We start from the raw sequence: 23,638 nt of genomic DNA, 5'->3' as shown, positions 1-23,638 counted from the left end.
CTGTTGCTCTCTTAGCCTTAATCTCTGTCTCTAAACTGTAAATATTCACTGAAATAAATTCCTTTTCCTACCGACTCCTGCACTTCTACTACGGCAGAAGTGAGATGCCTCAGCACGGAGGCACACCTGAGGAGGGATGAGAAACAAAAGAGAATGAGCAGAGCTCCGGCACTATGGATTTCCCTGCTTGCCCAGGGCCAGGCCCTGTGACACGGACCCTGCCAGACTCCGGCAGGAGCGGCTCTCCGCCTATTGTGCATTCCCAGCGGGAGCCGCGCTCCGTGCTCGCCGCCGGAGCCTTCCGAGCAGGCGTGCGGAGGAGGCAGAGCCGCCTCAGAGGCATCCGGCGGCGAGGAGCCGACACGCTGGAGGCGGATTTCCCCCTGGAACCTGCGCTGACGGCAGCCCCAGAAGTGCTGCGGCCGCCGGGGCGCTCCCGCCGAAGGGGCTGCCCGGGGTTCCCCCGGCGCGGAGGGGACACGCTGCGCTCCTCAGCCGCTACCGCGGGGAGGATGAGCCAACTCCGGCCGACAGAGCTCCCTCCCACGCGCTGCCGCCCTGCCGGGGCGCCAGCCATGTTCCCGCATTGCCCCCACCTCAGGCGCCAGGGGAAGAGAAGGGGGAAATAAGGGGAAGAAAGGAGGGAGGGAGAGCGGGAGGGGAGGGTAGACACCCCCCCCTCCCTGAGGCGCCGCCGCCACCGCCTCCCCCTCCCACCTGCCCGCGCCCTCCGAGCGCCATCGCCCCGCCCCGCCGCGCTCGCCGCCGCAGCTCGGCCTCTCATTGGCCGCCGGGCCCGTCAATCATCACCGCTCGCGCAGGGCCGGCGGAGGGCGGGGCCGCGCGGCGCTGTCAGGGAGCGGCGCCGGGGCACAGGCGGGGGGTGGTGGCGGCGTGAGGAGCTGCGGGGCTGCTGCTCCGCTCCAAGCTCTGCTCGGCTCTTTTTTTTTTTTTTTTTTTTTATTTTCTTCTTCCCACCCAGGCTTTTTCACACAGCCCTTCGCTCATCTCCGGTTTTGTGCGGAGATACACCTTATCGGTAGCCGGACATCTCCCGCGGGCTGCTCGGTCTCTTTCCCCGCAGAGCCCGATCGCTCGGTCCAGCGGAGCGCGGACAGACCCCCGCGGCCAGGGGCTCCCTCAGCCACCGCGCTCCGCCTCGCCCGCCCCTGCAGCGCCATGGATCACCAGCCCAAGTTCTTTGAGAACCTCTCGGGCGCCGGGAAGGCCATCGGGGTGCTGACCAGCGGCGGCGATGCCCAAGGTAGCGGCTCACGCCGTTCGCTCCGGGAGCAGGGGGAGGATGAGGGGAAGGTGAACGCGGGGGAGCTGCGGTCATGGCGGGGAGTGGGGCAGTGGAAGGAGAGGGTGAGGAGCCCCTCGGGGGCGGTGTGAGGGGGGCAGGAAGGAAGGGCCTCCCCGGCTGGCAGGACGCCCATGCGGGAGGCCGGGGGTGCCGTCTCAGCGTGGGCTGCCCCGGGGCTGGCGGCGGGAAGGCACAGTGCAGCACATGGAGTGGAGAGAGGGCTCCGGGAGTGCGCCACGCGGGATGGCCGTGCTTCTCGCCTTCCTCTTACCCTGCTGGCCTTCGAGCCGGCTCTGCTACTAAGAGCATTTAAAAGATAAGTAATTTTTCTGTGCGGCCTGGGTGCCTGAGCTGCGAACATCCCCTCACCCCTTCCTCCTCCCTCGCTGTCTCGTCACGTTTCCTGTGAGCCAGCCTAGGCAGGGGAGAGGGTAGAAACACTGCAGTAACTTTTACTACCGAGATGTCTCGTCCCCTCGGGAGGTGGTGGGGTGAGGAGGGATGGCTGATGCGAGCGGGGGAGGAGGAGGTCGTGCAGCCCTGCACGGCGGGTGGGAGGGAGGCTGCGCTGCTGGGGCTCTGCCAGCCCTCGCCTCATCTGCTTTTCGCTTCCTTCTGGCACCAGGAACACGTTTATGTGCCTACTCGTGGTTTAGAACGCTCAGATGGCAGTTTACTCTCTCCTTCTTAGGAGTATATAAGGAGTCTCACCTCCTTAAATCTCTTCAGCGTAGAGGGAGTCGTAGCTACTACAGGACAGGGCGAACAAAAGACCTACAGGCATTGAGAGGGAAGGGGAAGAAAAGAGGCTTCATCTCAACATACCTAGTCAAAAATTTAGGTTTTTCTACACTTTCGTTCCCCCTTTTCTACCAGAAAACCTCCTTAATAGTTTGAAGTTTCAGTTAATTAAGGTTTCAAGCAGGAAATGCGCCGTGCAATTCCAGAGGACTCTTGCTCTGCGTGTGCCAGGAGAATTGCTCAGTGATTATTGTTTTTAGCTCCTTCCTTTAAATTACAGTTATTTTACCTTTTTTTTTTTTTTTCCCGGGAGTGTCTCGAAAGTACTTTCTCTTAGAGAAGATGCGGCACTCATCCGCGTTCGTGAAGAGAGTGGGGGGTAGGGGTCTCCTTTCTGCTTGGGCTCGGTGGTTCAGTGACCAGTCTCTCGCCAGCTTTTACACGAGGAGGTGTCGGGACCAGCCCGCAGCCCCGGCCAGGGAACCGTGCCCGGCTGCCCCGGCGGCAGCAGCAGCCTCTCCTTTTGCCCTCGCTCCCCGGTGCGTCCATGTGGCGGTAGCTCGCATGGACCAGTGTGTCCGCGCTCCCTCCCACCGCCGGTGTGTACGTGATCCGCTGCGAGTCGCTGCAGATTCCGCCTCTTTGCGTCATCTGGGCTGGGAGAAGCATCCTCCCTCCCCCTGCCCGCGGGAATAACGGGGAGCCCCCGGGTTTACCTGGGATTATCCGAAACTCTAATCGGGATGAAAGGGATTTGGTGCCATTGGAGAGGAGAATGTTGCAGTTCTGGAGGAAAAGGAAATTGATGCGTTTAAAAGGCCTCTGTTTTGCCCCTGGCTGGGGTTACACTTGTTCAAGTTTTATCCACGGTTTGCTCCCAGTGACATCAGTTCCTCTGCTAAGTGATTCTAGGAGGGACTGGGAATCGTCGCATCTCTATCTTAATGATCTGGTCACCAAATCGCCATTTTAATTTAAAAGTGTGGCAAGTCACTGCCTCAAGCAGCAAGAGGCTGAGCCCTTCAACTTGCTTCTGCGTGGCTGGAGATTATATAATGCAGCAGCAGATGCATCTCCTTTTATAAAGTATTAATCTGCACTTGCCACTATGTGAATTAAGGCATTTAAAGGACTTGCAGAATCCACATCTATACTTTATTATCCGGCACATTGCCACTGAAGCATTTTTACAGGGAGAGTTCCAAAGTAACCCTGTGAAAGTTGCTGTCTGAGGAGTGGGGTTGTCACAAAAACTAAACAAAGTACACTGGATGCCTTCCAAGCTGTTTTGTTGGCAGCATTGTTGTCCTAACTTAGAAGAACAAGGAAATAAACCCCCCAGCATTTTACAACTTGATCATTTCCACTGAATCACACAGCTGAGTACATAATCACACAGTTGAGGTATATAACACTATCTCGGTAACAGCATAGATGCGTAAAATATGTGTAAAATAAAAGATGTGTAAAATATGCAACCTCAAGTAAGTTTGCAGGCTAGATTAGGAGTTAAACAAGGGACAGAATGAGTCATGCCCTTTCAAGGTCATTTGCCCTCTGTAGGACAGAGTGCAAGTGTGTGAGAGAAGTGAAGTCCTGAAGTGTAACGCAGAAGGAAATATGCTACTGTTACTGCTGTTTGAAAATAGTATGTTCAAGCAAACTGTAAGTGAAGCAAAACTACTAACTCTGAAGTAGGCAAAAAAGTTCTAATATTAAAAATAAGTTCCAGTCTCCTGGTTTGTTTTGGATTTGTTAGCCACTAGAAATCAGAATATCTGTAATCCAAACTAAACTCACAAACAATTGAGTGGAAAAAACACCCATTATTGTTGCAGTAAACACATAATCTTCATATCAATAGGTGCCATGATTTAGTTTGGGCTGTAAATCTTAGTGCAGATTAAAATATTCATGAAATTATTTTAAAATAGAAGTTACTGCCTTTGCTGTTACTGTACTTCTTAATAATTTAGAAGTAGCATTATGTAAATTACACAAGCCATTCTATTTGTAGGGCATGTTAAGTTTTCAATTACTTCCCCCAATTTGTGCGATTTCTGTGAAAGTTTTATTCTTCCTATTTCTACCTCTAGAATATTAGACTACAGAATATATATGTGTCACACTGGAACTATTATGGTTTAATCATCATTCTTTTGTTTGGTGGAGTTAAAGAATTTATCAGTGATTTGTTTCACAGGAAGAAAGATTGGTATTTTGTACACTTAATGTATATAAGTACTAAACTTGATAGTCCACATCACTTTAGCTTGCCAGCTGTTAAATTGTGGACTAAAATACTTTCCACCATAATCACAAGTACCTCGAGAGGCAAAAGAAGTTTTGACAATTGATTCTCAGTATAAATATTGGGTTGGTTTTCTGGACTATTTCTAAATTGTAATGATTGCAGCTCAGAAAAGTGGTTTAATAGATGGGTTTTAAGTCATGCTTCTGTTTTCCCTTTGTGGGATTTTCTGACCATGGTTTGCTTCAGGTCATGAAGTACATTGCTTGTGCTTCATGTGGGTTACCAGTGGCTGCCACAGACAGTTTTGGCCACCGTAGGTCACTTATGTTCCACAGCCTCCAAATAGGTGCTTATTCTGGGACTGTGGTAGGTACGGTTCACAACAGGAAGAGTCATCCGGGAGCTGCTGACAGAAGGTGATTGTGCTCTGCTGGGGAAGGATGTGTGTGTGGCTTCTGAGCTGCTGCCCAGTTTACTGGCTCCAGATTATTGTCTTTGAATATGACCATGTTATTTTTGAGATAAACTCAAAAGATTCAGTGTTGTGGAAGACAGCATAAGTAAGGGACATAATGGTCTGGAATATCATGGCTCATCCTGCTGAAGTAACATTTGAGGCATTATGGGCTACCCAACGTTTCAAGGCATATTTAGTATAGGGGTGTAGATTTATGGCTCTTGTCCTGGTAACTTAGATTGGAAGAAAAAATCTTACCACTGAAAAAATAAAAAAGCTCAACTCCTTCAGCAAATACTGGGTTTAGAAAAGCTTAAAAAGAATTCTATAGCCTCTTGGATTCTGGACTTTTGGAGTACCATAGACCATGGCTGTGGAAGCAAAGATCTATGTATTTCTGCTCTTGAAGCATTGCAGGCTTCCGAGAAACATGATGAGACATATTTAATATGGTAGCATAGATGTACTGATCTTGTCCTGGTGGGAAAGTGTCTTTTTTCATCATAGGCCACTGAACTAATAAGTAAAATAAATAAGGTTGTTTTCCTTTTTTTTAAGACAGAAACAAACAAACCCAAACAACCCACACTCCTCTTATGTCATCCAGATTACAGAGTTTATTTATTAACACTTACATGATTTGAACATATTCACAAGGAATTTTTGAATTCTAGCCCCCCACCAAAGGCATCCAGCTGAGAATAATGCATACATACAGACATATATATGAAATCCATATGTATGTGTCCATAGATATATTATAAATAGTATTTGGGTGTAAAATTAGATATGTAGTTATTAATGAATAAGTGTAACTATTTCAATGTATTTAATATTTTTGAGGAACTACTTCTATAATTAGTGGATACTCTGATTGAAACTGGTCTCTTAAGATTTTTATTTAAATATTTAAGAAGGAAATAAATGTGTGTTGTCTAGATATTTTGCTATTGTATATATTTGTGCAGTAGAATGTTCTGATCTAATACTGTGTTACTGTTCAAAAAATTGTATTTTCTTCAGGTATCTAGAATAATTACTGTGATTATATGCAATAAAATCTGTAACGTAGTTAAAAGTAAATGGAACAAACACAAATTGTTTTCTTCAAGCTTTGTTCAGTTCTTGTATTTGACTACTTCTCTTTTGATGATTATAGGCTCTTACATGCTTAGTGACATAGCCCTTTCCATATTTGAATAAAACCTTTCTGTTTGATAATGTTTAGACATTTTCCTTAGTGTTTTTTGCTATATAGTCTTGTAAGTCTGAATCTTTATTCAGGGTAGTACTTAAACATATGTGCTAAGTCATTAAGCCTGTGTTAAAGCCAATGTTTATCTTTAAAATTGGTGGTACTTAAGTATTTCTTGATGCTTGTCCAAGATGCATAGTTTTGATTTTTCTTTTGTATGGTTTGTATTACAGTTATTTATTTAAAGGCATGTCCAGCTGACTAAAGTGAGGCAAGCTTGGCTTAAACACAAAATAGCGTAGAACCTCCTCTGTTGTAGTGGTGCATATGTACGTGGAGCAGGATGTAGGCACAGGAGAGGAATACTCTTTTGGAGGCAGGGATAGTTTAAGGACTTTTGCAGTACTGTTTATAACCTTCTATGAAAACAAACTTCATTTTTTTAAAAGACAATTGAATAGGAAATATCAAAGACAGTAAATTATCAACTCTTAGATTATTCAGATGTTATGTAAAACCCTGTAAGTAGTTGCAGTTTACCTAATCTTTGCTGAGCCCCAAAAAACAAAATAAATCTTTTCCTCTTTCCAAGACTTCAATGCAAAAACAAGTGGTAATTCAGAAAGATTTTAAATAATTCTTATAAAAAAGAAAAAATACTGGTTTTACTCGTGGCTTTCTTTTGAAACTGCTATTCTAATCCTGTATGTTTATCAGGCTGCATTTATTATTCAGGACTAAATCCATGGTTAACCCAGTAAATCTCTTTTTGAGTAATAAGCATATAATTACATTTCATAGTTATTATGGTAATTCATGAATACTGTTGTAAGACTACACGAATAATCAAATATGGCAACATTTTGTTAGACAAGTTCTGCAGAGGCTTTATGAAATTTTCTGTATTTACAGACTTGAATTACTGCAACCAGTGTATTTAGATTTAGGCAGCCAAATTGTAGCAAGCTAAAGCTTCAATGTGTTAACTGTATTTTGTAGGTATCAAATTATAACATGCTTTAGTCTTCAGCCAATCTGAAATGTAAGTCCCTTGCTTAGGAGCATGCCAGGAGACACCCAAGTCTTTTTTCTGTATAAGGAGATAAAATACACGTCACCAAATAATAATAAAATGTGTGTTGTATAAACTTAAAAAATTACAGTGGTAGTACTGGGAAGATGCTTTCTGCCTGTAATCTGTGGGGCTTTCTTTTCCTGGACTTTTGCCCTTTCTTGCAGCAGGTAAACTATGAATTTTACCCATTTTTCATTCAAGAAACATGGAAACTGGAAGGTATTCACTAAGAAAGTATGTGGTTGTATTATGTGTGTATATATATATAGCAAATACCTATAGGTACATATATAAAAATATGTAAAATATATATATATATAAACCCTCCATAAACAAACCAAACAACAGCAACCCTCCTTCAAAAAAAAAAACCAAAAAGCCAAAACCCAGACTCCCAAAAAACCTTCCTGCCAAGCAACAACAACAAAAAAGCCTCCCACACAACATGTGCATTAATAGAAGCAAGCTGTGGCTTTGGTGAAAGGAGTACTTGTGCTGACGTCTTCCCTGTTTGTGGAAAATGGCAGTGCTGTGGTGAACTGTCAGTTTGGTCAAGTTAAAGGTCTTTATCTCTGTTTTTCAGGGGACATGGTGTGTGAAGGGGATGGGGGTATTAATTTTGTTACGAAAACTGTTTCCCTGAGGAGATAAGTTTGCCCCATACAGTAGATCTGTTTCATCTGAGATTTAGCATGCTGACTTTCTTTTCAGTACAGGCTGTCAGATGAGATTCTCTGCTTTTCTTTGGCATCATCCAGTTCTTCGTCTAAAGCTGTGCTTTTAGCTGTCTTGGCATTTGAGAACTTTTTCCAGCTCTGCCACAAGGCTAACTCTGGCTGAAAGAATTCTTGCTGCTATTTCCTAATACAGAATTGATTTTAAAACTCTGTTACTTGTAACTCTTATCTTAAGTTGAAGTGACATTACAGAAACAGCAAAAGCAACTTTTTGATTTTGACAAAGTTAATTTTTTAGTTTCACATTGGTCACCTTCAGGGACTTCCTAGTGTGTTCTTAAGTAATTAATCTTAGAGAAAACCTCAGCCTTATTCTTTATTTAGACAGGCTGACTATTACAGCTCAGTATTTTTTCTGCTAATGGTAGATACTCTAGGATACTTTGTGGCTTGCTGTGTTGAGGGTTTATATGTTCTAGTTACCAACTTTTTTATTTCCAGAGAGGTGAACACTTAACATCTATATCAAACAGCAGAGCTGACCCACTATGATATTTAGTTATATTTATTGCATCAGATTTGGAGAATTGGTGCCTAGTACTTTGAATTGTCATGTGTCTTGAACCCTTTTCAACTGATGTGCCAAGGCTGTTTCCTTCAGTGTAGCCTGTCTTCATGCTTTGCATAATCTCTTGTGTCTATTACAGTTGTATGGAAGCAATTAGTTTATTACTTTTGAAAAGTTCCTGAATAATGGGTAAGATAATGCAGTATCTGAAGGGATGGGTCTTACTCATGAGTATAAGTGTTTGAGCAGGGGACTTTAATGGAAGATGTACAGGAGTATAATTGTCAGACGTCTGTGAGCAGGGAATTACAACTTCAGCTTGCAATTCTGGAAGCAAAGTGGCTTTTAGACACTTTTGTATGAAATGAGTCTGTGTGGCATTTTTTGTGTTAATTTACTGCAATTTCTCTCTTTTTAAATGAGCATCTGTCCAGGTCAACTTTGACTCCATTCCCAACAAAATATTGTATGTATATAACACCTGTGTTATTTGGCAATCTCAGAAAAAAGAACTGTTATAATACAATTTCTTATTTCAAGAAGCTAAGTTGTAACTAGCTGAATGTTTTGCATTTCAGAAAGAAAACTCATCATTATTGTGAAATTAATTTGCCTTCTTGTTTGGTAGCTGTTACTTTTACAATGCTATTTTACAGTCAGCAGCAATTTAATCTCTGATGAACACACATACTGGCATCCACATAATTATTATAACAAAGAGTAGGTCTGAACCCTTCGTGTTCATGGGCTGATTGCACTGTCATTAGGCAAATTTCTGTTTTAATTGATGCTGGTCATTTTCTTTAGGAAAGAATTAATGTCGCCTTTATTTTTAAGACAATATTTGTAGCATACAGAAAATATTGGATGACCTATAACAATGTGATTTTGCTTTTTCTTCCCAGGTATGAATGCTGCTGTGCGCGCAGTAGTACGCATGGGAATCTATGTAAAAGCCAAAGTCTATTTTGTTTATGAGGTTAGTTTTTGTTTTATTCGTTCTGTACTTTGTCGTCTGACTACACTGGAGTTTTTGTGGAAACATTATGGAGATTAGTATAAATTGAAAATTTATGCCGTTCCCTTTCATCATATGTTTTATTTAGTATTTTTTATTTTTGTGGAAATTTACTTTTATCAAGGTGTTCTGAAAATATGTAATTTAAAAGTAAATCTTTAAATGTATGGAATTCTTTATGTGCTACCAGAAGCTTGAAAATGCTGAGAAAACCAGAGATGGTTGTTGCCCCGCAGTGAGCTGTGTATCTGAGCACCTGTTAGATGTTTGGCCCCATTTATTGTACTTTATAAATACTTTCCTAAACCTGGTTAAACTACTGATTTTTAACCCTTTATCTTTCCCCAGTCTATTTTCCTAGTGTATGATAAGGATGTGACATCATCCTCATTTCACAGACTGTACAACTTGGTTTTGAGCAAGAGTACTGTCAGGCTGGTGCCATCTATCCTGGCTAATAGGTGGAAAGTTGTAACTGAAAAAAGTCAACCAACGAAAAACCAACCAAACAAAAACAACCAAAAAAAGCATCAAAAACCTGACCATTAGTGGTGTGTCCAGACATCAGAATTTTGTGGGTTTTGATCGTGTGTGCATAAAGATTGTTACTTCTGTAACAGTCATGTGATATGAAAACATCATGAGACAAGTTTAATGTAAATGGGTAGGTAATACTTCATGTGTCTGTTTTACTAGAAGACTGTGTTATAGTTAGAGTTCTGTATAAACAATGCTTTCAGTTTTTACATGATTTGCTGTAAATATATTTAGCAAGAAGTCATTCTGTTCTCACTGAATTCCTGTACAGATCCTTAGTAGTTTGAGATTATTACAAATCATAATAAAAAGTTGATATGGGGAAAAACTTGGTAGGCAGTGTTCCCAGTAAACTGTAATTTTAATGTTTAATAAAAAAATAATAAGAAGTACTAGAATTCATAGAAGTGCTAGGAAAATACTTTGGTTTTAGTTTTGTGCATGCCAAATATACAATTTATCTTTTAAAAGTAGCTACTTACCCATTTTTTCCATGTTTGCTTATTGCTGTGGCTCATTTACTAATGAGATGCAAAGTATATTGAAATGCAAATAAGCAGAGGACTGTGCTCCAAAATTCTTTTGTACTACAGTGCTACACCAAGTTGCTCTGAACATTTAGTGTGTGCTAATTACATGGCCAGTCTCTGGAATTCCCTCAGTGTTCAGCTGTTTTGCAGCCTTGCTGAAATGGGTCAGATACTTCTCTGGAAGTAAGGAGGGGGTTTTGACCATCTTTAGGCCAGAACTTGGATTTTAATTTATTTCAAATTAGATTTGACTCAGGAATTACCATTTCTTTGCACCTTTTAAAAATTGTTTTTATATCACAGTGTATTCAGTGATAAATTTCTAGAGAAATTTGATTATTTGTTTTTTCTGAACTTAGCAAAGTAGCATTATTTAAGTTAGCATGTTCCTCTCTTAACTGCTAAAGCTTGCCAGAGTGAAGTCACAGATATTTCTGAATGAAAAGCAATTGTAAAAATCAAGTCAGTGTTGGGAGTTTTGAGTTTCCATTATATATTGTCATTCCATCTTCAATGTAACAGTGTGGTCTGGGAGAAAAATGCATGTTTCACTGTAAGTATGGGCTTTGAAAAAAATCTTTGCTTCTAGATTAGTCCATTCAGTTCTACGTTTTGGGAAGTACCCAGTGGTAAGCTTTATTCTTCTCTGACTTTGTGGTAATTCAAATATGAAGTCAGTTTTCTTTCACAATACATCCAAGTACTTCAGAGAAACAGAGCTACAAGCTTGGAAATGAAACAGCTATTTAACTTCACCCCTTTGAAATAGGAAACAGGTGAAGATGACAAGTGTAGTAGAAGGTAAAAGTCTTAGGGTGAGACTTGTCACTAATGTTGCCTATTATAAGCCTTTGAATGATGTATACAGAGATGTATTTTTGTGTATAGTTGAAGTTATGTAATACTTTCATTAAAGTGTTTCTTCTAAATTACAGTGTATCAAATGCAGACAAGTGTGTTAAGCAAAGAGAATTGTATATTTTTGGCCTACATTTTGAGTACACATTTTAACTAAACACACGTAGGTCAGGGGAAAGTGATAGTTGTATTTAAGCTGCTCTGAAAAAGTGAAGGAAAACCTGAAGTGACAATAGCCAAAAGGAAAAACAAGTTTTCTTATTTGGATCCAGAAACTGAGTTAAAGGTCTCAGACTTTTCAAGCTTACTTTGCTGTAGTCATCATATGTTCTTTTACTCCTGTAGCTGTGTCTGTCACAATTCCTTTTTTGCACTGTAAAACCATCTGTCTTCTACAGCTGTGGCCAGAACTAGCTCCATATTCTAAGTAAAACAGTAACTCTGGTTTTTTTTCAGTTTCCTAACTCCATTTTGCTTCATTTTGTGATGAGAGAGTACCAAGATAAATAAATAAAAATTGATAACGATTTAGATATGTCATTTGCTAGCCTTTTTAAAGTTGGTTTTACTAAAGCCCAAAGAAAGAAACAGTTACATATTGGAATTCGTGGGCTATTTGGACATACTTCAATTCCCAAAAGAATAAAGAAACTCAAACCAACCTATGTGAAAATTAAGACTATAAAAAAATTATATAAAAATATAATTTGTTATATACCATTTGTGTAATTAATATGAAACCCTGTAAATTTATAGTTAGAAAACACAGTGAGTTAGGGTTCCTTTTAATCTTAATTCATTAAAATTAGTGCATTTCAAAATTTTGCTATTAATTTGTGGAAGCAGTACCTATTCTACACAGTTGCCGTAGTTTCATGTGTTATGCATATTATCATTTTAAAGTATTTAATTTTAGTATATAAACAGTCTCTAGTCACCCTTCTTGATTAGCATCACATTGTTTCTAAAATCTGCTCCAGTCTGAAGTAAAATTTGAATACCTGTGGATTAATTTCACTCATGCTATGAAAATCTAGGAGACGGAAGTACATGTAGAGTCCCAGGCTGCTCTAGGAGGCTAGTTGACTTTTTTTTTTTTTCCCCCCAGTAATCAAAAACTATGAAAGTCAGTTTGGGTATTTTTGGTGGTGTTTTTAATTGAGAATGGGAAGAAAAAGTGATACCTCTCATTTCTGGCAACTGGTTTTAGAAACTGAGGTCTTAAATATTTATACAAATAACCTGCCCTTTTTCCAGGATTGAAGCACATAGTTCCGAGTGGATGCGTGCTCTTACTACTAAGCTATGGATTTTTAGATTCTTCATCTTGATTAAGAGTCTTTTTCTCCAGAGGCCAGCATTGGAAATGCAATGGTACGACAGTCACGGAAATCTGTGAGGAAAACTTCATGTCTTTTATGTGGTGGTCTGTGCACTCAGTGACACTGGCATTTTACATTGTCAAGCAGTAGCTTAAAAATCTCAGTAAGTAAACTCACATAACTTAAAGCCCCAAATGTCTCACATGTAACTTATCAGAAGGTGGCTTGTTCTTTTTCGAAAGCTTTTGTCTTTAGAGTTTAGACTGGAAGCAAGGTTTGCTGTCCCTGTTGCTCTCTCCAGGAGTTGCAGTGTGTCTGTATGTACCCGGTGAACATTTGACGCACAGAGATTTCCTCTTGTTCATCTCTGAATTTTCAGATTTTGAGTAAAGGAAGGGCTAAACATAAAATGGGGCAGATTTTCACATACTATGCTTTCTGTACTTTCTGACAGTTCATTTTTTCCATTCTTGCCCCATAGTTTTAATATCTTAGTACCCAAGTTGCTATTTTTAGGATCTAGGTAAGAATTTATTTTTTTCTTAGTGTAATTTGACAGATTCCCACCCTCTTTTTGTTAAGGTCTGTATTCACATCTGCCAGTAACTTTCAGTAACCTTAGAACTGTAACAGTGTTGAACTATTTGTTAACCTAATTCAAGTTAAATCCCACCTTTAAAATGGACTGTCCAGCCCCCATCTGTGCTTAAATAACTAAAGCTATAAATGGAAATAATGATCATTATTAATACTTAAATTATAATTAGTCATCTTTTTTTTTTCCCTTTAGCTTTTTTTGAAAACTGTTTTAATTCTATAGCTTGTATCTGTTAATAGTATGGAAAACAACATGGAAATTCTAACTACGTTGTTCAGAGGCAGCTTACAGATAATCCTCAGCAAACAACTGAATTAAGAACAGCTAATATAACAGTTCAAATAGATCAGGATTCTGGAGGCTCCTCATCCTTACCTTGTAAGGGGAGGAATTGTTAAGCATCCGCAGTTCTCAGTTGTCTACACAGATACGGACTCCTGATCAAAATGCATGAATTCTTTCTACTTTAAGGATGCATGGTACAGGAATTGGCCATAGCTCTTCTTTAGCCTAGTTATAAGATGTTTCAAATCTTACAGTTTCAAATAGTAGTTCATCCTTTGCCTTTTTTCTGTGTTTTAGATTCAATAATATGTGCTTTGGGGATTTTAATCCATGAGTCTCCTGATATGCATATATTTATGTATATGTTTACTGTATATTGTAGTTTTTGGGATGCATTTCTTTTATTTTTCCTCTCAAGTTAGCTTGTGGTTCAGCTTGCTATAGTCTGTGTTACAAACTGAGTTAAGGTACACCACCACACTACTCTTTCAGGATTTGTTGCTTATGAATCTTTGTGTTATTGTAGTTGTCAATAGCAATACCGAAAAGCTTTCACTCCATTAATGAATGATATAAGGAACATCGGATTCTTTGCTTTTAAAAAGGGAAACTAGCAAAGCTGTGATGAGTGAACTTAGGAATTTATCAGCTCTCATCAAGCTCAGTGGGAACCACTGTAATGTTTCTTTTCTGTGGTGACCAGTGACAGAACCTGAGGGAATGGCGTAAAGTTGTGTCAGGGTGGGTTTAGGTTGGATATTACAAAGAGCTTCTTCAGCCAGGGGTGGTTGGGTGCTGGAACAGGCTCCCCTGGGAAATGGCCACAGCACTAAGCCTGGCAGGGTTCAAGAAGAGTTTGGACAATACCCTCAGGCATCCTGTGCAGGGCCAGTAATTGGACTTGATCATCCCGGCGAGGCCCCTCCAACTCTACATATTCTGTAATTCTTTCTGAAGATCTTTGCACTTTATCTGAGAAAGAATATTTTTTTAAGTTGATGCATAGTCTAAGCATTATTCCTTTTCCAACTTGCCCTAATTTTGAAGAAATTGTGTAGATAATGTCTTGGCTTCGAGTCACTATGTGTATACATGAGCATCCAGGACAGTATGTCCTGTATGTAGGAGCCTACAGGGAAGCTGGAGAGAGACGCTTCATCAGCAACCATAGTGATAGTCAAAGGAGTAATACATTCAAATTGAAAATAGGGAAATTTAGGTTACATATATAAGAAGAAATTCTTTACTATGCAAGTGGTGAGTCACTGGCACAGGTTGCCCAGAGAAGCTGTGGGTGCCTCATCCCTGGAAGTGCTCAAGACCAGGTTGGATGGGGCCCTGAGCATTTAAGATGATTTTTAAGGTCCCTTCCAACCCAGGCCATCCAAATGTGTATGCCTTAGATACATGTCAAAGTTATCTGGAGAGTGTACATAATACTGAAGAGATCTGTTGGATGACAGAAATTAGAGACAGGGAGTTTTCCATCTGGATGTTTCTTTGGTATTACTTCATCATCTTATATGTAAGTTAATCAATCCAGTCTCACTGAGCAGTAACTTTTCTGCTTTCCCCTTGGAATCTAGAATCCTAAACTTTGTACTAGAATCCTAAACCTGTACTTTTACTATGCCCAGGTTATCTTTTTGTCTTTATCCTCTTCTGGTAGTTAGGATTCAAAGTTTGACATAGTATTCATGTAATGTATATGGGTTTTTAAGTCTCTGTAGGCTTAGTACATTTCACCACTTACAAAGTAAATTTCTATAATTTGTAATGTCAGTTTTGCTGTCTCCTGAACTCCCTTCTTTTCTAGTTTCACCTCATTTATTATTGCGAACCCTAAAACTAAATATGTTCAGTTTTGCAAAAACTGCATATAAAAAAATGGTAACTATTTTTTCTTTGGCGTGGGGAGTATCTACACATAATCTAAAAGTGGAGACATAAACATTGTCATGGTTATTTTTGTTTAGTGGTTTTCTGTTTCCTTCTTTAACCTAGAGTGTTTTTCCCCTAGGATTTAAATAAATGTTAAGAAGTTGAATGGTAATTTCAGTTTTATTCTGGTGTCTCTATCAGTTAGGATTTTCCAGGTTAGAACTTTGCTGTATTTTCTTTTTTTTTTTTTCCCTAAATCAATGTTCCCAATATCACTTAATGAAAAAGAACCTATAATTGTCATTCTGCTAGTATTTATGTAGACAGGTAATAAAGCCAGGTATAACAAAACCCTTCAGCTGCTCACTGGATAGTTTTCGTTCTTTCAAATAAGTGTAGTTCTTTCTATAGTACAGCATGCAGTGGTTTCTGAAGACCATTTAAGTTAAGATATTAAGAATGTTTTAAATGCATCCCTAAAAATTGTAATTTCTTCTATTAAATTTCCTTATTTATTATGTAACTGACTCAAAAAAAAGTTATGTAACCTAATTTCTTTTATGAAAAAATTTTGGTTATTACTCCATATTTTGTTTTGCTTATACCAACTTTGGGGGAAAAATATACGATGTGTTACAAAGCTAGATTCCTAAGGTCGTGACTTCAGGCTGAGGTTCTGTTTTTAAGAAACACATTTTATAATGTGTTTCAAAGTTCTTTGTAGGTTTGTGGTTTTTTTAAAGTTAATTCTTATTCTTACGAAAGGAATAACACATTGCCATTCTAGTTTAATAGCTGTTTAATCTGTGGAAAGTATTATCTTCAAGTTGTCTTTGGAACTGGCCTTTTAGGAAGAGGATTTGCTTTGCCTTTTTTCCCCCATTAAAAAAAGCAGTGATAGCTGCTTAAATGTTGTTTCGTTTAAATTGAGTATTTTTTTATTCCATTTTTTTAATTACTTAAAGTTGCACCAAAATACACAAGGTGAGTATTACTGCAGTTGAAATTTTATGCTGTTTTGAAGTCTGATTTCTGAAATACTTTTCTTTCAGGGTTACCAGGGAATGGTTGATGGAGGTGATAATATTGTAGAAGTTTCATGGGAAAGCGTTTCAAGTATCCTGCAAGTGGTAAGTGTTAAGGTGTGGGAGTGGGACACAAACAAAAGAATCAAAATTTTAGATCCGGGCAACCACTGTAATTATGTATTTGAACTCTGTGATGACTGAGTGACCAGCATGTACCATTTTCAGTAGAACCTGATTTTTACAGTATGGATGTCTGACACTTTCCAAAGATCTTGGTTTGGTCTTGTATTTGGTGCACAGAAATAATCTTGAAAACCTTTGTCCTAGATTTTCAACATCACATGCCATTAGCCTCCTAAAGCCATATTGAGAAGTCTATATTTAATAAAAAAGACATTATAGGGCCAAAACATGAAACAACTGTGTTTTGTAAGGCAAATATTTTCTTACGAAACCCTTTTGGCTTTCTGTGTAAGTGGATTTAGAATTACAGTAATGGATGTAATTACAGTGCAGTGCAGAGCTCAGGTAATACCAGTGACTTTGTACGTTTTTATTACAACGTTTCTGCAGTGTGGCCATTTGGATCTCCTCAGCTTTTGCTCAGCATGGTAATGTTGTTACCTCTTCCAGAGCAGGTGCTATGTTTGGCGAAGAGGCCTTACTGCTTGCCAGGCTTTCTGAAAACTACCTCCAGGTGAAGCGTGGGTTTCTTTGGAGCTTTCTGTAAAGCTAATAAACATAAAACAGTTAGCAGAGACTTTTTTTTTTTTAAACCAATACCCTGGAATACTGTGAGATATTTTGTCCACTGTGTTGGTTTTTTTCCTTTTTTTTTTTCTTTCCCTCCTTTTCCCCATGTCTATCTTGCAGAATCTGAAATATCAAATTGAAAGGGACCCATAAGGATCATTGAGTCCTAAAACTGAACAATATGACCAAGCCTATCATCCAGATGCATCTTATGGTTAAGAGAAAATTGAGTTACCCTGGCCAAGCCACACAGGAGTATAGGCAGGAGCAGAATGTAGGCATGTACTGTACATGTATATAGGATACATAGTATAACAAGAAAACATCTGAACTTGATGGCTAGTAATTCAACAGACCAGCAGTGAAGCTGAGGATGTACCTTACAGAATGTGTTTAGTTGTTTTGATTGGAAAGGTTTATCAGCCCAACATATATTTCTGTTTAATCAGAACAAGTAGTACATCGTTTCAAATATATAATTTCTTTTCCACTTAGAAAAACCGTAAGTTTGAAAATACCTAGTTTAGATGTGTTTTTTCAGTCCTGATTTCTTTTTAAGACCATCTCCATTTTGTTTACGTCTAATTTTTAGTCTGGAGAAAGCTGAACTGCTTCTATTCCTTTTTTTTTTCTCTCACTGGCAGCTGTGCAACATAGATGGCAAATTAGTGCCTAGGACTGGCTTGAAAGCTGAATCATATATTGATAGGGTAGATCATATCAGTACAGCTTCTGCAGATTTGAAGCTCAAATTTACATCGGCATGACTGATTTATTATAAGTTAAAGTGAAGGAAATGTTTATGCAAAAGTGAGCTAACCATCTCCAGATTTGTTTGCAGGAAAGAAAAAGGTTTTGCAGTCATAATTGATATTACCTTTTACTGTGACAATAAGTAAGGCAAAAATTAAACTTCCTGAGTGACTGAACAGCATAAACACAGAAGATGTGTGTTTTCATCAAGATGCCAAGGAATTTTGTGAAGTGACAGGGCACTTCACTCATTTTTGAAAATAGTAACTACCATTTCTGAAGGAAGTTCTTTAAATCATGTCCATAAACTCAGCAGATAATTATAAAAGAGAAAATTTAGCATTAGTCTGCTCTACAAGGCATTGAAGGCAGTTCATTCTATAATTCAGTGGAATGATGATAAATGCTAATTTTGAATTTTAGGGATATGTTTTTTCTCTTACTGTAATATATTTCCTGATACTTGGGGGAAAATGTCACACTAAGGCAAATTTATCTAAATACTTAACTATTTAGTATATTACGCATACTAATGTCACATATAAGTAACAGTTAACCTATTTATTGTAATGCTACTGAAATTAATCGCAAATCGTTGAACGTTTTCCTTCCAGAGTAGCTCTTTGTCTGAGATTTTTGAGTGTTTTTTCATTTTTCCCCTGTGGGAACATCAGTTCCCACAGGTTTGTTAATTCTTTGTTCATCATCACTGTAAAATTAAAGATGGATGTTATGCTACAACAATCATCATTAATCCATCTTAAAAACATACAGTAATATACCGGACTATGAATTAAAACTGCTGTACTTCCTGTTCCTAGGGAGGTACAGTTATTGGCAGTGCTCGCTGCAAGTCCTTCCGCACACACGAGGGCCGCCTGCAGGCAGCCTACAACCTGGTCCAGAGGGGGATCACGAACCTCTGCGTGATCGGCGGGGACGGCAGCTTAACCGGCGCCAATCTGTTCCGGGAGGAGTGGAGTGGACTCCTGGAGGAACTGGCAGCGAATGGTAAGTTTGCCTTTAAGACCCTCTAGGCTTCCAGTCCAACCTGCAGGGAAGTTTTGCACCCTGAACTGTAAATCCAGAAACTGTATCCAGAGGGTATTTCTAAATGTTCAAAGGTCAAGTGCATTCATTTTAGGAAACTCTGTGCTCCTTCATAAAATTAAGTTTTTGAGTTTTGCACATCCTCTTGTGCATATCATAAAGGTTCAAAAAGGACAAATAAGTTACTTGGCAACAGTCTGTGTGTCTTTTTTCCTCTATTATGAATCATTTTCAGAGTCTGAGCTTTGAACCTTCTGCTTGAAAAGCCCTATGCCCTCATATCCAGACTGAGGTGGTAATTCATTTCCAACAACAAGCTACATACTTGGCTGTTATAAAATTATGATGTCACTATTTTTTTAAGATCAGAACATTACGTGACTGTTGATGAAAGTACATCCAGCCCAGTAGTTGTCTTTGATAGCATCTAAGAGAATGCATAGGGAGGAGTAAAAGAGTAAAATAATGCTGTGTAGTTATTATATGTTGTTCATAACATATAAATACTCTGATAGGTTCCATCTATTTCTGTCTTCAGGACTTCCTGAGCCAGATGCTATTAGCAGTCCTTAATGAATTTCTCTTCCATGAATGTATACAGTCTACTTGAAAGCGTACAGAGTTCTGCCGAAAGCATTGTGTAGCAAGGAGTTCTACAGCTTCACTGAATAATGAAGATTGGGAAGAATCTTCTGTTTATTTTGATCCTGCTGGCTTCTAGTGTTTGATGTCCTGTAATTTTTGTATTAGAGCAAACAGTGAATGATCAATCCTCCTTCCTCTCTGCATGCCACTTGAGATTTTACAGCTGTCTTATTTTCCCTTCATCATCTCTTTTTCTAGATGGAAGAGTCCTAGTTTGCTTATTTGTTCCCTATATGTAAGTTCTATACCTTTGATCATCTTTGTTGCCCTTCTCTGAACCTTTTCCAGTTCTACCATGTTTTGAGGTGGGGAGGACCACAACTGCACCCAGTATTCAAGATGAGGGCAAACCATGGATCTACACAGTAGTATAATGATCTTTGTTTTGTTCTCTGTTCTCTTCCTAATATTTTCTAATATTTTGATTTTTTTTTTTACTGCTACTGAGCATTGAAGCTGATTTATTAATGAAAACAGCATTATTATATTATGCTGGAAATAGCATTATTTTGTTCAAAATGTTAGGGTACATTTTTCATGTGTCTTGGTTTACATTTATCTGTAATGAATTCCATCTGATACTTTACTGCTCACTGTGTCTTGCTAGTTTTCTTCATTTCCTCTCAGACACTTCATACTTTTAGAACCCAAGTAATTCAGTTTGATCAGTAAACGTTGGCACCTTGCTGCTCATTCCCTTTTCTGGGTTATTGCTGAGTGTGTTGAACAGTGCAGATCCCTGTAGAACTCCATTGGTTACCTTGCTCAGATACAAGAACTTGCATTTACCATGGCCCTCTGTCTCTTATTTTTTTCCCCTCTGTTTCACATTATTTACTTGATGAGAATACTTCTCTCTTATACGGTGACTATTTAGTTTCCTCAAAATCTTTTGGCAAAAGACCTTGTCAATGGCTTTTTGGAAATCTGAGTAGAATATATAAACCAGATAACCCTTATTCATGTATTAAGTCACCTTTGGAACTCTAGAAAAGGTTTGTAATGCATGGTATACATTCATAGAAAACATTTTGATGCTTCTTCACAATGCTGTGTTTATCTTCATGGACTTTAATTATATTTTTCATTATGATTTCTACTGTTTTTCTCTAATATAGACATTAAACACACTGATACATAGTTTTCGAATCCCATATTAGAAATTTGGCATTATATTTACTATCATCCCATCCACAGATACTAAGGTAGTTTTAATTGCTTAAGCAGCTAAGGTACTTCATCCTTGAGATCCTTTAGAACTCGTGGATGATGCAGCATTTTTACTGGTGTCTTGGGAGACACAGCTAAGACTTAGGAGCTTTTCTGTTCTGTTTGCTTATTAATAATGAAATCAAGAGCCTTTCAGTGTTGCAGAAGAGAAATCTTCAAAAGTTTGATGCTGGTTTTTGATTTTTTACATATGCCCATAATCACATCCACTTTGTATCCTTTTACTTCTTCATTGCATATTATACACTACTGAGACTACAATTTGAACAATACTGTGTTAAGTCAAAACCATCAATTTTAAGGTTAGTTACAAAACTTGATAATTTGTTGACACTTTGAGATGGACTGAAAAGCTCTTATTTCCTTCCTTACTGTAAGGAGTTCTGTGCAGGATTCTTTTGTTTGGATGTTTGATTGGCTTTTGTTTGTAGTTTTGACTAACCTTGTTACCTAAAATATCTAAACATAATTTAATGTTTGGATATGTTTAATTTACAAAAGTAGAGCACCCAAGCAATATGTCTGATGAATTTTTTTTAACAGTCTTACAACTCTTTCTCTGGATACTTCTTTGCAGGAAAGATTGATGCAGAGGCTGTTAAGAAATATGCTTACCTTAACATTGTGGGAATGGTTGGATCCATAGACAATGACTTCTGTGGCACTGATATGACCATAGGTACTGACTCAGCTTTGCACAGAATAATTGAAGTTGTTGATGCCATCATGACCACTGCTCAAAGGTAAATGGTGCATATTATAGAGATTGATAACGGATATACAGTCATTCATTCTTCAAATCAGAGTTTGCTACTGCCATACAATAGTGAAGGATTTAAGTTAATTTTAAAGAGAGGTTAGGTAAGTGGGATTTGTGGGAATAAAAGTTCTTTTTGACTTCACCTTTGAAATGTCTTCGTTTCTTTCTGTCTTAGTAATTGTTTTTCGTCAATGCTGTTGTGGCAGCATGTTAAGCCTGTGATTGTAGAGACTACATCAGCTTTAGGGGCAGGCGTTGGTTTCTAGTATGTTTCTAGTCTTTCTTAGTCTATTAGAGAAGATCCAGACACATTTTGAATAGTACAAAATGGCATGTTTGTATATGAGCTTTGTTTCAGTAAAATTAAAACAATTAAATTAGTATTTTTTTTTAATACAGGTGTATCATTGCAGTTCTTAACTATGGATCTGCATCATTTACATTTTCAGTAAATGTTCACATCTTATCTCCTAGCTGCCCATACATGTTTTTGAATAAAGTAGTAGTGAAAGGAAATAATACATCGGAAGATACGTAATTTTAAATATATTGTTTAATGTAGACTTCTGTTTTGCTAATGAATTCTGTGTTTAGTTGGCATGGTAAACACCGGCTGTTTCTTGATATCAGGGTCAGTTAATTTGTTTCCTTATTTTTACAGCCATCAGAGGACCTTTGTTCTGGAGGTTATGGGGAGACACTGTGGGTATGTATTTTTTTCAACATTTTGTGTCTTGTACAGGTATAATTATGAAAGGTTGAGAAATCTGAACCATAAATATCTAATCATCTCTTCTGTTTATCAGGTATCTAGCTCTGGTTAGTGCCTTAGCCTGTGGTGCAGATTGGGTATTTATTCCTGAATACCCACCAGAAGAAGGCTGGGAAGATACAATGTGTGTTAAGCTTTCAGAGGTAATCTATTGATGTGTTCGAGATTCCCTGATGACTTTGCAGGTGTTTATTTGAAAGTAGTGATTAAGAAATGCAATCAGGACTTTCAGCAAGTTTTCAGTTTTTGTGTCATGCAAAGTTCTCCATGATCTTGAACATAAGAACTGCATTCTGCAATGTTTTTGAGGAAATATATGACCTGCTCTGGGGATTACATAGAACTTCCTATATACAATGTGTGTACCTTTTCTCAGTAATTTGCTATAAGATATTTGAACTTCATCAATAAAAGAACCTATATGAAAATAAAATGTAAGAGAACACTTCAAATATTGATGGTCAAATATAAGAAGTATTTCCTTAAATCCTAGAGGCTCAATGTAAAGCAATTGATTATAAAATTGTGCTGTAAATTCTTTTTGTTTTTCTTTTTTTCATTAATTACATGGTTTTGCTTTTATTATAGAATCGTGCACGAAAGAAAAGGTTGAATATTATTATTGTAGCTGAAGGAGCTATTGATTGCCACAACAAACCTATAACATCAGAGAAGGTTAAGGATGTAAGTGTCAGCATCTCTGTGATACACACTTTCTGTTCTGTTCATAAGATGTTGTTATCAGTAACATTTCTGTGAAGTAAATCTGTTCCTGTAAGGTAGCTCATTACACAGTTGTATTTTTATATTTGTGCTGTGTTTTCTGAATCCGAAGTCCAGTTAAAGGGGTTTTTTAGGGGCTATTAATTAGAAACTTTTCTCCTTGTAATATAACATAGCAGTTCAAAAGCACCTGATTCACAGGTGCCTTAATTGATAGAGAGTTGGAATTCAGCTCAAATCAGTATTTATAATCCTATTTCACTTTATATGTCTTGTAAAAATATAACACTGCTCTGTCTCACAGTGAAATGACACTGTGTGCTTTGGACAAAGTCTTGTCACTTCTAAATGGTTGCTTTGCTGAAAATCTCATTTGTGTCTAAGATTAAGAAAACTTTTGAGCTGAAGATACTCTCCTCCTTTTTGTAAAGGGTCCCTTAAGAATTTGGAAAATAGTCAGTGGCAAAAAGGAGCTGTTACACTTTGGGTTTACCTGGGGTTTATCTGTCCTGTGAATATGAAGCTTTGTTTTCCATAGTTGCCAGTTTGGGACAAATCTTTGACTTTATTCAGAACTGCAGTTTTCGGATTAAAATTTAGCACCAAGCTGTGTTAAATGTAT

The 23,638-nt window shown here is 38.6% G+C and overlaps 1 protein-coding gene across 4 annotated transcripts in view; it reads left to right on the top strand.

Annotated features, from left to right (window-relative positions):
* The first annotated feature begins 896 nt into the window (after positions 1–896).
* The window catches only part of PFKP (phosphofructokinase, platelet), a 44,630-nt gene continuing 21,888 nt past the window's right edge, over positions 897–23,638 (top strand). For 2 of the 4 annotated variants that reach the window (XM_050332339.1, XM_050332351.1), the window contains exons 1-8: positions 897–1,264; positions 9,179–9,252; positions 16,355–16,432; positions 18,658–18,847; positions 21,339–21,504; positions 22,183–22,227; positions 22,328–22,436; positions 22,882–22,977. In XM_050332339.1, the coding sequence (XP_050188296.1) occupies positions 1,180–1,264; positions 9,179–9,252; positions 16,355–16,432; positions 18,658–18,847; positions 21,339–21,504; positions 22,183–22,227; positions 22,328–22,436; positions 22,882–22,977 (843 nt within the window). In that variant the 5' untranslated portion in view covers positions 897–1,179. The remainder of the gene's footprint in view (positions 1,265–9,178; positions 9,253–16,354; positions 16,433–18,657; positions 18,848–21,338; positions 21,505–22,182; positions 22,228–22,327; positions 22,437–22,881; positions 22,978–23,638) is intronic. The other 2 variants (XR_007630895.1, XM_050332331.1) reach the window with 2 other exon arrangements.

The sequence above is a fragment of the Myiozetetes cayanensis genome, unplaced genomic scaffold (genome assembly GCF_022539395.1).
Source record: "Myiozetetes cayanensis isolate MyiCay16 unplaced genomic scaffold, myiCay2020 scf1, whole genome shotgun sequence".
In the NCBI taxonomy this organism is placed as follows: Eukaryota; Metazoa; Chordata; class Aves; order Passeriformes; family Tyrannidae; genus Myiozetetes; species Myiozetetes cayanensis.
The sequence above is the reverse complement of the archived record's forward strand: the minus strand, read 5'-3'. Positions and strand labels throughout refer to the sequence as shown.